This window comes from Poecilia reticulata, chromosome 5 (genome assembly GCF_904066995.2).
Source record: "Poecilia reticulata chromosome 5, P_reticulata-male-v2, whole genome shotgun sequence".
NCBI lineage: Eukaryota > Metazoa > Chordata > Actinopteri > Cyprinodontiformes > Poeciliidae > Poecilia > Poecilia reticulata.
The window spans coordinates 8,488,696-8,503,243 of NC_088834.1; the positions used below are offsets into that span (position 1 = coordinate 8,488,696).

The window sequence follows — 14,548 nt, forward strand, 5'->3', positions numbered from 1 at the left end:
TAGCCGCGCCGCAGAATAACTCCGTTATCTCAATCAAACTTAGACATGTAGATATTATTAATTTCGTGCTGTGCTTAACAGCAAAGGGAGAAACCGTTACAGTACAACTCAAATCCACGTCTTTCTCGCTCTCTGTATCAGCGCAGCTACTGTATGGCTAGCTTGCTGTTACTGTTTCTTACTCTGCAGTTGTGGAGTCACAATGTCTGGGTTCATGAGCGCCCCCACCGATGAGGCAGGAGAAATGCCTGCCTCACCTCGAATCTGTTCTCTGCCGTTTCTGATCGCTCCTCAGCACACAAAACACTACAATGACAATAAAAACACAGTACATTAAATATATAAGCTAAATTATGGAAAATCAGTTTATACATTAAAGGTTTTTAACCATTTTATTGGCGACGTACAGACAGGAGGAGAATGCTCTCATAGAATGGCAACCGGTGCAGTTAGCGAGAGGTTGCGCAATCCCAGGAGAGGCTCAGCTCGCTGCTGCCTCACCGGCTTCGTTTCCAAGCATTTGAATGGGAAAATGGGAAAATGCGAAAATTCAGCGATTTTGAAGAAAGAAAAAAAAGCATCAGATTTGGTTAAATTAAATGAAAAATAGGTACTTTATAGTACAAGCAACAGGGTGAAAATATCTTTCTAAATAATTTTATTATTATATATTATTTTATGACAGGTGATGACTCACCTGCCTCCCCTGACCGCATGTCACTGATTTTAAATATATATATAAATAATTTGAATGCTTATTACCCTTCACTAAAATTGTTTTTTTTTTTTTGAAGCCTAAACATTTTTGCATAAGTGACAGTTGTGCAATACATTTAAGAAATTAAAAGAGTCCTTACATTTGAAAGTCACAATGTCTAACTTTATCATAGAAGTTTGAAATTTGGTACACTTGCAGAACTTCTCAACCCCTGTGGAGCTGAGTGTAGTGACACACTGACTATAGCCAACTGAATGGCTACCAGTGGAAAAGTGACTGAGACAGAGGGTCTCAGGACAACTTAACTTCACAATAAACTAAACAAAGTGAAAAGTAGTTAGCAAAGTAAGCAACAAAGCTGCTGTCCTGGTGGATTTGATTAAAAACTTTGTATGGAGAGGATTTGTTTGAAAACAGTCTTCCAAATCTCATTAACCTCATGCAAATGATCACTATCAAACATGTTGAACTTTGTTCCTAATTGGGATTTCAAGTAAATAATCACCTTAATGTTTCCTTTGCTGATTCTTTAATAGCATTCACAACAACCTCTCTCAAAAGGCTCATTTAGTAGATCCCCTTGGTCGTTGTATTGTGGATAAGGCATTGAATCCCAAATAACAACCCACCCCTCTGTGCCTGACCTTTACAGCTGGAGTCTAAAGAGAGTTATGGAGATGCTTGTTTGCTCATCCTGCAGCTCGACTTGCCTTTTGAACTCTGAGGATTACTGGAAATGTCAGGATGTCCCAGTTGTATTGCCAGTAGAAGTGAGTGCAGCAGCATTGCAAGTTTTCAAAAGAAGTTTTAACTTATGAATCATAACAGAAAAAGTTTAACTTGCAGGGCCTATAGAATTAATAAATTCACTAAATGCAAAACAAAAATCTAAACCATGTTTCTTTTTCGTAAAACTGTTGTTGCACATTCAAAGAGAGTTAGGGTTAAAACTCTCTTTGTAGTCTTAAGCCATATCATTACTGAAATGTTATAGGTTGTGTCCTTATTTAAAATTCAAAACTAACCATTAGAAACACTAATGGCAAAAATGACCCATGCAATAAGTACTATTAGCATGTTCAAAACCCCTTACAACTTCTTTTTACAATACAATTTATTTTATTTTGTTGAAAAATAACATTAAACATTCTTGTAGCTACGCACAATAATCTAACTACGTAAGCATATTTCCTAAAATGATCAGAATTTATATTCTAAAGCAGGCCACTGAAAAAATCTCATAAAAATAAAAGAGAAAAACATAAAAAAAAACCTTACCTTTGTTACATCAGAACTGACATGTTGAACAAATTGGAACAAAACTGAGCACAGAAGTACGAAGCTTTGAAGTAAAGTCTTCTTTCTTTCTTCTTTCTATCATATCTAGCAACTGAACAAGTATTCATGATTTTTTTTAACTGTGTCAGTGACAGATCAGTGAAATATTTAGATAATATATGGTTTTGTAAGTTTGGAGATTTCATCCAGTAAAATATGCACACACATGCACATACACGTACACACACACAGTGTCGCGAGGGCTGCTAGTTTGTACGTATGCACAGGCACACCAATGAACCCTTAGACTGATGCCAACTAAACTATATAAAGAATAGAATGTCAGTATTAGTGTTGTTTTAATCTGTCAAAGATCCTGTAGACAAGCTGACTGAGTTGAATTGGATGTCTTTAGCACATTTTAACCTTCCTGAATAAGGAACAGGTATATAAAAAAAGCTAGCCAAAAAACAAAACAACAGAAAAAAATTTGCCTATTGTGGTGATCTTGAGTTTAAGGTTAGTGCTTCTATTTTACCTCTTGAAAATGTCCTGCATTTACATCTTTGTGTAAAAGTATATTATTTGTATAGATATTTAGTGCAATTACCCAGATTTTGCTTAGAGGTGTGAATTAATTTATGGAGTTAGGCTCCTCTTTTCCCAACTCATTACGTTTTTTGTAATATTATGCTTTTAATGATTCAGAGCCTAAAAGTTCAAACTGAAATTTATTATTTTGCCTTATAGGACAGTTGGAAAAAGTTTTTTTATGCAACGATTATTTTAATTTAGTGTTAAAGGAAAGCAGGGGTGCTGGATTGTAAAATTGTAAGAAGATCCCGTGATCGTTGTTATATCATTCCTTTAAGAAGGAGTAAATGCTAAAAGAGACATCATAACATTTTCTAAAGATTCACCGATGGGCAGAAAGTTTCAATGTGGCTCCAAATTTAAGCAATTTTACAACTTGATGTACAAAATACCAAAACTTAACTTCTGAGCAAAAGGAAAGTTTGGGTTTGTGATTAAAGTTATGCACCTTTATAGGGTATAGAGTTCAACCATCAACTATTATGAAAACCAGAAAAAAAAAAACACTTTTGATATTGGATCTCTGTAAAAAATTAAACACTTTCTTCTTTTCTCTTCACAGGCTGGAAAAAATGAATATATCCATTGCTAATGTGACAGGAGTTCCAGATTATCGGGATTCCTTCACCAAGGCTGTGATTAAGAATGTTATTGTTGTGGTTCTTAGCATTTCCATCAACTATATCAATGCAGGTCTCATTCATACGTTCTGCGGAAACCAGGTCATTATTTTAATCATATTTACTGCCTTCAGTATACACCTATTTCAGAATTAAATTGAATATAAAACTAATGGTAATGTTCAAAGTTTGTTTTAAATTTTAACTGAAGCAGTATATTAAATGCAGTACCTTCCAAAAGTATTCACATATTTCAATTTTACATGTTTTTTCATGCTAAAACCACAATATAGCTGGTTGTGGTTTAATTTGACAGACCAACACAAAGTAGCATAGAAAAGTGATGTGGAAGGAAAATGATGCATTAGGCAAAATTTTTACCATTTAGCATCAGTAATTCATTAGAAAATCCATCTCTCACTGCAGGGTTTCTAAACAATTTCTACAGGCTCTTTTCAATGAAGGCCAGATTTTTGTAGTGTAAAATTAATAGTTGTCAAGCAACACATGCAACAGAAAATTTATGTCATTTTCTGTCAGTTCCCAACAGTATTGCATAAGACCTCATAATTTTTTGGTCCATCATTTAACATGAAATGTAAATTCTTGACTACCATAAGCATCTCTACAATAATGTGCTGTGTTGCTGTCTTTCTTTAGATCTTCAACACAAATCCCCGGTACATCCTGTTTGTTCACTTGGTGATCAATGACATGATCCAAGTAACGCTGACTGTTGCACTGTTCATCATTAGCTACATCCTCTACAAGATCCATGTATTTGTCTGTTGCATCTTAATACTGATTGCCCTCTTCACCACTGAAAACACCCCGCTGAACCTGGCCTGCATGGCAATGGAGTGCTACATCGCCATCTGCATCCCCCTCCGCCACGCTCAGATCTGCACAATCAAGAGAATGAGGCTGCTGATCTCTTTAATCTGGATCACCAGCTTGGTGTCTGTTCTCCCTGATCTCTTCATTACCTTGGCCACGGAGCCACTGGACTATTTTAATACGCGAGTGTTTTGCCTTAGGGAAACTGCTTTTCGAAGTCCAAGAATCATAGAGAGAAGAAATATTACTTATATTGTATATCTGGTTCTCGTTTGGTGCATTATTTTTTTCATTTATTTCCGCATAATGTTTACGGCAAGAATAGCAAGTAGACATGCTAAAAAGGCGAGGAACACAGTCCTCCTTCACGGGCTTCAGCTTCTTTTGTGCATGGCAACATATGCAGAACACCTGGTGAAACAGGCTGTGTTGCAATGGCTTCCTAAGTATTACTCAGATTCTCTGTTTGTTTGTTATATAATTTTCCAAATACTACCAAGATCTATTAGTTCACTTATCTATGGCATAAGGGACAAAACCTTCAGGAAGCACCTAAAAAGGTATTTACTATGCAAGGTGAGCCTACACTGATATGAATAGGGTATATATATGTCTCCAGTTTTTTCAGTCTTTTCGTGTGACCTGTATTAAATCTCAAAATAACTTACTAAAACACTGTCAACTTTTCTAAGACAATAATGCGAATTGCATTGTCAAATGTCAGATTTATTTTATAACTTTTGATGCAAATGCTAGCCTAAAACCTTTCTCATGTCATAACTCTGGAGACCGAACAACATTATCAGCAAGTTTAATGACATTCAAAAGGGTGAATCCGAAAACTAGAAAAAAAACAAACAAACATTCGATCTAAATGTGGATATGTGCTCCAGCATAACATGCACTTTTATAATTGCGACTGTATATATTTAATGAAAATACATGGGCCATCTTGGAGAACATCGCAGGTCGTTTGTAAAACCAAATGACTCGTTTTATTGTGAAGTAATGGGCAACATACTGATCAAAAAGAAAGTTACAAAATAATACCTTTACAAATATCCTACCGGAAATGCAACCTTAAACGAACTATGTATGCAGTAATTTCCTTCAACAGGACAGTATGAAGTGCCTGTTGACGCCACCTCTGTTTTGCTCGACTGAGAGCTACTTCTGTTCAATAAAGTTTTGATCCAAATAAAATGAAATGAAATAAAGTGCAATACCTAAAAAGAACACTTGAGGGCGGGTTTCCTTACCCTTTTTTGGTTTTAAAAAGATGAAAATGAGTTTTTGAAAGTCAACATTTTACAACTTGATAAAAGAACATTTGAAAAAGATCAATTTTAAATGTTTGTCCATATTTTCAAAAGTGAATTTTGGTTATAAAAATGAATATGGTTTTTGTGCTTTCTCTTATTTTTTTTCTCTGCGTAAACAATGACGTGTAACAATTTAAACTGCTCAATATTCAATACCTAAAAATAATGTCATGATCCATTTAAACACGTCAGAATTTTAAGCTACAAGTTTAGCACAATATGCAAACATGTCATGTTAAGTGCAGGTATAGGTCACCATATTTCTAAGAATAAAGCTGCAGTGGTAATATTAACTGTTATAAAGATATGTTTTTCACATATTTGTTAAAAATGTTACTATGTCATGACAGCTGCAGCCAGACCTTGTTTTAAATACACTTTGAAACCACGATATATCTATACAGTTATCATTGAAAACAATTTAATGACTTATTTTCATCATAACTTGTTGCATACGGTGAACTGACAACTCCTCTGACGGTTGGACTTATGATACTCATTGCATGTATGCTATTCTGACAGTGTATGGTAATCTGATAAAACAACGGCTCTCAGTGACAATCCAGTCCTAAAAGGTCGTGCAGAAGAATCGGACTGTTTTTGAACGTCACATCACTATATTGCAGACTGCAGACTTTTGGACACAGCGTGGTCCTATATTTGCGACACGTCAGTCAACACCTCCGCACAAAAATTCAGCGCAGTCAGTGAGTGACTTTTTTTCATCACGAATGCTTATGTGTCTCTATACAGCTAGCTTTGCTAACATCACGTCAACCGAGCTTACCTTTCTTTGTGCTAGTTTTCTAAGTGACGAAAAAAGTTAGACGTTGTCCCCACCGTCTGTGACAGCGAAGCACTGCTGAGTTAGCTGTGGCCATCGGATTTATGATTTATGCAGTGCTGTTCTCCTACTGACGATTAGACATCTTCTGCCGCTGAGAGAAAACCACTGCGCATGTCTTTGAGCACCGCGTGCGAGTGAAAAGTGGGGAGTGGAGGGGGAGTAACAAAAACACGTAATTGCTTGGATTTTAATCGGTGCGTTTTGCATCCACTGAAAACAAAGATTTTAACCAATAAACTGGTCTGTATGCTGTACGTTTAGTGATATTTTCACATTTGCAGTCTTGACCGGTCTTGAAATAAAATGCCGGGGCCTTGCCACAGAGTAGCTCTTTATCCACCTCAGTAAGCTCATCACCAGAGATTTGAGAGCCCAACCTCAATGGAAGGTATGTTGGTGGGATTGAGGACGTCTTCAAAGTATTCTGTCCATCGGCCCATAATGTCCAAAGACATGGTCAGTAGCACGCCATCCCCACTAACAGTGTTGGTGCTGTACTGCTTCCTTCTCCTGAAATGCTGGATGATGGACCAAAATCGCCTTCAATCCGTGTGTAAGTCTTTCTCCATGGCCTATCCAAACTTCTCCCACGTTCGAATTTTTGCCTCGGTAACCACCTGAGCTGCCGGCCGCCCCGACTGCCTGTACTCATCAGCTGCTTCTGGAGCCCCACAGGCCAAAAAGACCCAATAGGACTATTTCAATCTGACAGCATCCCTCGCCAAAGGTGTGCACCAGCGGGTAGGAAGGTTGCCCCTGTGACACGCACCGACAACCTTGCAGACACAGCTCCGATAAGCTGTCTCGACAATGGAACCACAGAACATGATCCACTCAGATTCAATGTCCCCCCACCATCCCCAGGATGTGTTCAAAGTTCTCCTGGAGGTGAGAGTTAAAGCTCCATGTCACGGGAGACTCTGCCAAACGTTCCCAGCAGACCCTCATAAAATGTTTGGGCTTGCCAGGTCTGACCTGGCATCCTATCCCATTACTGAATCCAACGCACTACCAGGTAGTGGTCAGTGGATAGCTCTGTACCTCTCTTTACCTGAGTGACCAAGACATGCGGCCACGGATTTGATGAGTCTACGACAAAGTGGGTCAATGAACTGCTGCCTAGGGTGTCCTGGTGTTGAGAGCACATATGGACACCATAATGAATGAACATGGTGTTTGTTATGGACAATCCAGGACAATAATGGCAAAACATTATTTCAGAGTTTAGTTTCAATAAACTTGTAAACATGAACTTATAAGTCTTACTAATGAAACACTGACGAAGGGGTATTGAAATCCAGGCCTTGAGGGCTGGTTTCCTCCAACTTTTAGCTGTGGCCCTGGTTCAACACAACAGCAATCCAAGAGGATTGCTAATTTCTACGTATGCACGGGCACACCCATGAGCCCTTAGACTGATGCCGTCCAAACTATATAAAGAATGGAATATCAATATTAGTCTTATTTGAATCTGTCAAGTAGATCTCGTACGAAGATTTGGCATTAAAACAACAGCAAAAAAAAAAAAAAAACAGTTAAAGAGGAGGGAAACAACAACAGTAAACCTTTAAGAGCTAAATGGATTACTTAATATATTTTATTCTTACTTAATATATTGTATCCTTCCTAAGTGGTGAACAAGTGAAGAAAGAAAAAAAGATTTTATCCAATGCGGGGATCCTGAACTTGAGGTTAGTGATTCTATTTGATATTAAATACATCTGCAACTTTTACTGTCTGCTGTAAATTTATGTTTTTGTTTTTCACAATGCATGCAAACTGCAAAATTCTACTTAGGTGTGTTTCTGGATTTAATTTGTTTTTCTTCTTCTTCTTTAACTCATTATATTATAGTGCAACTTATAATGTATTATAGTGCCATAAGTTTAATGATTCTGAGCTTAAGAGTTCAAACTGAAATTGACCTTTTGCCTTACATGACACGCTCAATAAGTAAATATTAATTTCACAGTAATGCCAGTAAAATGTTGAGTGAAAGATTTAATTTGTTGTTACTTTGGTATCAGTAGAAGGGAATAATTAAGGCATTGCACAACTTTAACAAGGTCTTGTGATTGTTACACAAGACTTTGTCTTGTGTAAAACAAGGTCTTACACAAGACATACTATGTATGTATGTAGTGTGTAAGAAAATTGCTGCAACTCAAATTATGCATGTTTTGGATTTTATTTGTATTGTGAATTTATTAGTATTATACTGCCAATTTTGTCATCATATTTTTCATCAAACTTAGTTATATTTTATTTTATATTTATAAAGTTGTAATTATTAAAGCACTTTGGTCACTTTTGTAAATGTTCTATGTAAATACAATTTGATAAAGAAACAGTAATTCTGTGTATCTCTTTCTACTTTTCTCTTTTACAGATCTAAAGAAATGAATGTGTCTGCTGCCAATGTGACAGCGGCTGTACGATATGGAGATTCCTTCTCCAAGGCTTTGATTAAGAACCTCATTGTTGTGGCCCTCAGTATTTTCATCAACTACATCAATGCAGGACTCATTTATACCTTCTCTAAACACCAGGTAAGATCAGACATTTAAATAACATTTACTGCCTCAGTCATACATTTATTGAAAAATCAAATGGAAAACAAATTTTAGTGTTAAGATTTTCTGTTAGTCATCCTGATTTGGCCAGGATTTTTACATTAACATTGAAGCAGAAGACAATGAAATGTATCGTGTTGCAAAGTACTCACCAATTGTATTAGTTCACATTTTCTAATATTATAGCCACAAACATCAATGTATTTTGTTGTGATTATATGTGACAGAACAACACAAAGTAGCATATAAATGTGACATGGAAGAATAAGGATACATAATTTGTATATGTACAAATCAGGAAATTGTGGTTTGCAATACAGTTCATTCCATCCTGAGATACATAATGATTGATAGTAAGCTTATGTGTACACTATTTTAGTAATTATTACATATTTTACAGGGGCGTAGTGCCGATTTATTGCAAAATGAAGTCATTACCTTTATATTTGGTTGTTATAGAATTGCTACATATCAAACATAACTTAAGAAATTTGACATTGTGTTTTAATGCCATAAAATTGGGCCTCTGTGTCTTTAAAACTCCTTTATCAAACTCTGCTTTCAGGAAGTCATTATAACATCTGCCCTTTACTAACCTTTTAACTTTTTTTAAACCAGTGTTGCACCGAGACTTAGCTTGTATAACGAGTTTAGGAGATGCATGATTCCACCAAGTGTTTGCTACTTGCTACTGGCTAGTCTGAAGGAGTGGAGTGAGGGAATTGTAGGGTAGTGGTGCTTTTCCAGGTGAGTAGCTGGAAAACTGCAGCTCTGATCAAGAGCTGCATCTGGAAGGCGGCGCTTGGTCCACCCAAGAGTTTTGCAGCTTAATGGCTGCCAAGGGAAATTAAGGAATTAGAGGCATACGACTAATAAAAACTAAAGGGATCGGCATTGGTTTTTTAAAATTACTTGTATTTAAAATTCTCAGATATCAAAAGTACTTTTCTCACTATGTGCATGCAGTAATTACATCTTTGTTGCATGTAGGCAAAAAATTACTTTTTTAGGTCTGGAAATACAATTTTCTTAGTTGTTTTAAAAGGCTACATGATTTTATACAAACCATTGTTAGCTTTTGTGTTATAATTAAAACTTTAACTTGCTGCGTTTCTTCAACTGTGAACCAGTACTGTTTTATTTTTAATTTAAAAGAACAATGCCACTTTATTTATAGTTAAATATTCCAATATATTGCATAAAACCTTGCCTGCGTTGCCTTCCTGAGAAATTCAGCTCGATTATAATCTCGTTTCAGAGCTCAGTCTGGACTTTCTCTGATTGACTTTGATTCCTTGTATTTATAATTGTTGTCTGCCTGTTATCAATGACAGCTGAGGAAGTGAACAAAGCCGTTCACTCTGTGTTGGCCAGGCTTCCATATTGAACTAACATAACAGCTACCTCTTTCGGATCGGCACTTCACTCTTCAATGTGGGGGATAGTTCTTTAGAGTGCAGGCAATTCCTGGTAAGCTTCATAGTGTCAAACTGGGGCATTACACACATCACGGTCTAATATTGGCAATTGGGTTAAATTTAAAACTCCAACAAAGTCTACTCCTCCAGAAAACAATTGTTTCTCAATATTTGAGAACCTAAACCCTCTGCAGGAATCAAAGAGTAGAATAAGTGGCTGGTTACATCAAATCTAATATCTTATTTGGGCCATATGTTTTTCTTTTTTTTTTACACTGCCAATACATGTGCTCTGTTTTGTCTTTCTTTAGATCTTCAATACAAATCCCCGGTACATCCTGTTTGTTCACTTGGTGATTAATGACATGATCCAAGTAACGCTGACTGTCGCACTTTTCATCATTAGCTACATCCTCTACTGGATGCCCATGACTGTTTGTTGCTTCTTTATACTGATTGCCCTCTTCACCACTGAAAACACCCCGCTGAACCTGGCCTGCATGGCAGTGGAGTGCTACATCGCCATCTGCATCCCTCTCCGTCACGCTCAGATCTGCACAGTTAAGAAAACACGGCTGCTGATCTCTTTAATCTGGATCACCAGCTTGGTGTCTGTTCTCCCTGATCTCTTCATGACTTTGGCTACGGAGTCACAGGACTATTTTAAATTACGTGTGTTTTGCATCAGGGAACTTGTTTTTAAAAATCCCAGAATTATAGAGAGGAGAAATATTACCTACATTGTATATTTGGTTTTAGTTTGGTGCATTATCTTTTTTATCTATTTCCGCATAATGTTCACAGCAAGAACAGCAAGTAAAGATGCTAAAAAGGCGAGGAACACAATCGTTCTCCATGGGTTTCAGCTTCTGTTGTGTATGGCAACGTATGCAGAACACCTTGTAAAAAATATGGTGTGGCAATGGTTTCGTGATTCTTATTTAGATGCTCTGTTTGCTTGTTATTTATTGTTCCAAATATTACCTAGATTTATTAGCTCAATTATCTATGGTGTACGAGACAAAACGTTCAGAAAGCACCTAAAAGAATATTTTCTGTGTAAGATAAGCCCACAGTAGCACAGTGGGGCATGCACTTTTAATCTTTTTGTTCAGTCATTGTATATCAACTGTATTGAATCTTATTAAAATGTTTCTTAAAAAACCTTGTTAAATTCCCTTTTCTCAACAATTTAATGTGTACTAAAACAATATATTATGAAACTGTACTTTTTAGTAACAGCAGGACCCAAGTAAATGCAGCCTGGTTTCTTCCATTTTTAGCCTCATTTAAACATAATGCAAACGACAGATTTATTCACATAGCCATTTTTAAAAACAACCAAACTGGGATATTGTCAACCTTAAAGATAACCAAAGCAACTTTTTGTGGAAGTTATGAAGATATCTTAGTAACATTGTTTTATATATAACATTGTTTTATTAACCAACTTAAGACCAAAAACAATCTATGTAAAATATTGATTCTTTTTGAAATCCTGATAAGTATTGGGGGGAGAAACACATAATGTAGTATAAGCTCTATAATCATGACTATTTAAAAAATAATTTGTAATCATAAGTACCTTAGTTATATTAAAATCATCTTTTCCAATATTGCTTTTTGTTAACTTATTTCCAGTTTACATTGAATGCCAGTTAAAATGTCTAATACTTAAAACTTAGTTTTAACTGTTAGAGTTAAAACTAAGTCCTTCATCATTGGTCACCTCTGATGTATAGGAGTGTCTGTATTAAATGAGATGCACAAATAAATACTCAGGCTAGTTCCCTATTAAACATTACAGAGAGAACACCCACATCAACACAGATTACTCTCAACACGCCTCTTTCAAGGTCTGTAGTTTTAATCAAGAGGATTTCCATCCGTCTTTCAGAAACTTAAAACTTGATTTATGCATTTATATGTATTTTTTTTTAATCATAAGTTAAACTATGCCTTTTGTAATTTTATGTTTTATCAGATGTCTTCTTCATCAGCTCCTGGCACAAATTTCACAGTTACTGAGGGCAACCTGACCGGACCTGGAGTTAATCTGAGCATGTTTTCTTTGACTGCTGTTATAGGCAATGTGGTTGTTATTTTACTCGGCATCGTCACCTGCTCCATTAATACGCTAATGATTCACACATTCAACAAACATCAAGTGTGTATTGTTTTTTATAATGTGTGTTATTGATGTGCATTTTTTTGTTTCTGAATAGTTAGGTAGAAAGGTTTCTTTGTTACAGATTGGATCTAACATAATAAAAATTATCTTTTCTTTATTTAAAGAATTGCATCGTGTTTTTTCTATATTTCAATGCTCAGCATTCTACTGTAAAAAGTGATTATTGTTGACTGTTAAACTGACATGGTGATGAACAGAGAGAGTTTGTGCACATTCTTTTCCATATTTTATGATAGTTGACAGTACAGCTATGTAATTTAATCAAACTACAGTGTGATGTTTAATGTATTGTGTAATGTTTAGTTTTCTGAACTATTGGAATAGCAAAATAACTTTTTTATCTTAAGTTTTAAATCCAAGCTGAAATGTTACAACACAGTAGTGTTTTTCAGTGTTTTTTATCACCTTGCCATTTAACTCTGGACTCATGCACTTCACAGATCTTCAGGTTCAACCCTCGCTACATCCTTTTCATCCACTTGGTGCTAAACGAAACACTCCAGTTGATACTCAGCATTTCCCTCTACATCTTTGCCAATTCCTACTTCACCATCTATGTCTCCCTGTGCATGCTCATCCTCCTGCCGGCTGTTCTCACCACCAGAAACACTCCATTGAATCTGGGCTGCATGGCAGCAGAATGTTACATCTCCGTCTGCATCCCCCTCCGCCATGGAAACATATGTACAGTTAAGAAAACCTACATTGCTATTGGCATTATGTGGGTGATAAGCTTGCTCACTATTCTACCTGATATCTTTATTCTTTTTATTACTGAAGAGCTGCATTTTTTGAAAACGAGAGTTTTCTGTGAAAGTGACAGAGTGTATAGAAGCACCTACAGTAAAAATAAGAGATATGTGTCCCATATATTTTTTCTGGTGGTGGTTTGTCTCACTCTGTTCTACACTTATTTCAGAATTTTGTTTGTGGCAAAAGCTGCAAATTCTGATGCTAAAAAAGCAAGAAACACAATTCTGCTTCATGGTTTTCAGGTGCTGATGTGCATGACGCTGTATATGCAAACTTTTCTAAAGCAACTCCTCATATACTTGTTTCCTGGGCAGAGCATTTTCGTACAGCATGTTATTTTCATATTAATCCAGATCATTCCTCGCTGTCTAAGTCCCGTTGTTTATGGGATACGAGACAAAACTTTCAGAATGTACTTTAAGAAGTATTTTATATGTTTGCAAGTAAAAGCAATAAAGGTACAAACCTAACAGAGAGCCAAAAGTCTTGGCTCTCTGTTTTGTGAAATACACTGAGCTTTTTTAACAAAGCTCCAGTGGCCTGCGTGAAAATGGATAGTGAGTAAGTAGTTGGACATGAATGTAACAAAGTGCAAGTTAACACGTCATTTTCATGCAGCATTTATTAAGGGCAATCTCAACAACCATTTCATTAACTTGTTAAAATGTTCGTTAACACAAATGATGAATCTGCCAACTAGACAAAGTAAACTGTGTTGTATACAACTAGACATGATAATGTCATGATCCTTGAGTGTTTGGGTTTTGGCTGTTATTTATGCTTGGAATCCTCTATTATTTCACAACTGCTTTTGCCTCATTTAGTTAATCTTTTTCCATATCAGATCTTGCCATATAAGTTTATTCCTTCTGATTTAGTTTCTGTATTTAATGCTATTTTAACAAAACAGTTGAATGCCACCTGCTTCCAATTTTTTGCCCTCTAAGCATCAGACTTCATCAGCAGTCTGAACAGTCATGCCATATAATCTGACTTTTAAATCATAGATGTGCTTTAATGGATTTTTCTTTTTCTTCACTGGATCTTTCCATTTCTCAGCCCATTGTCTACCTGAGTTCCATGTCTTTTCCTACATTTTTCTGTAGTTTTTCTTATTTTATTAAAACACTTAATTTCTATTACAACGTGTTCTGTGCTTGTGTTCTTTTGCAATCACATGTCATGACTTTCAAACTGAGCATCTAGATAAAGAAGAGTTTAACTAACTTTAAAGGAGGGATGGTTGTTGGCCCCAGACAGGCTGGTTTTATTTCAGAATCGATCTTATTTTTAAACACTGCCATGGCTTGAGTTTAAGTCAAGCTTATTTGTACAGCAAAAAGGGAGCATTGCATCTCTGCAAATGGCAGTAGGACCACAAGGAGGAGGCAGATGAG

At 36.2% G+C, this 14,548-nt stretch overlaps 3 protein-coding genes across 3 annotated transcripts; all 3 read left to right on the forward strand.

The window, feature by feature from the left end:
- The first annotated feature begins 2,811 nt into the window (after positions 1–2,811).
- On the forward strand, positions 2,812–5,264 carry LOC103464849 (odorant receptor 131-2-like). Its single transcript, XM_008409217.3, has 2 exons — positions 2,812–3,312; positions 3,871–5,264. Exons 1-2 carry the CDS (start codon positions 3,073–3,075, stop codon positions 4,636–4,638), a joined length of 1,008 nt encoding a protein of 335 aa, XP_008407439.2. The 5' UTR covers positions 2,812–3,072; the 3' UTR covers positions 4,639–5,264.
- Positions 5,265–8,615: 3,351 nt separating this feature from the next.
- LOC103464807 (odorant receptor 131-2-like) lies at positions 8,616–11,368 on the forward strand. Its single transcript, XM_008409175.2, has 2 exons — positions 8,616–8,765; positions 10,519–11,368. The coding sequence occupies exons 1-2, from the start codon at positions 8,616–8,618 to the stop codon at positions 11,284–11,286; spliced, it is 918 nt and encodes a 305-aa protein (XP_008407397.2). The 3' UTR covers positions 11,287–11,368.
- Positions 11,369–12,649: 1,281 nt separating this feature from the next.
- LOC103464808 (odorant receptor 131-2-like) lies at positions 12,650–14,196 on the forward strand. The gene has a single exon (XM_008409176.2). It carries the CDS (start codon positions 12,764–12,766, stop codon positions 13,619–13,621), a length of 858 nt encoding a protein of 285 aa, XP_008407398.2. The 5' UTR covers positions 12,650–12,763; the 3' UTR covers positions 13,622–14,196.
- The last annotated feature ends 352 nt before the right edge of the window (positions 14,197–14,548 follow it).

Excerpts from the sequence above, each read along its gene's own strand:
- LOC103464849 (XM_008409217.3), top strand. The coding sequence starts at position 3,073 with ATGAAAACCAGAAAAAAAAAAACACTTTTGATATTGGATCTCTGTAAA. Across the intron at positions 3,313-3,870 it reads ATACGTTCTGCGGAAACCAG|ATCTTCAACACAAATCCCCG; the intron begins GTCATTATTTTA and ends GTCTTTCTTTAG.
- LOC103464807 (XM_008409175.2), top strand. The coding sequence starts at position 8,616 with ATGAATGTGTCTGCTGCCAATGTGACAGCGGCTGTACGATATGGAGAT. Across the intron at positions 8,766-10,518 it reads ATACCTTCTCTAAACACCAG|ATCTTCAATACAAATCCCCG; the intron begins GTAAGATCAGAC and ends GTCTTTCTTTAG.
- LOC103464808 (XM_008409176.2), top strand. The coding sequence starts at position 12,764 with ATGTTACAACACAGTAGTGTTTTTCAGTGTTTTTTATCACCTTGCCAT.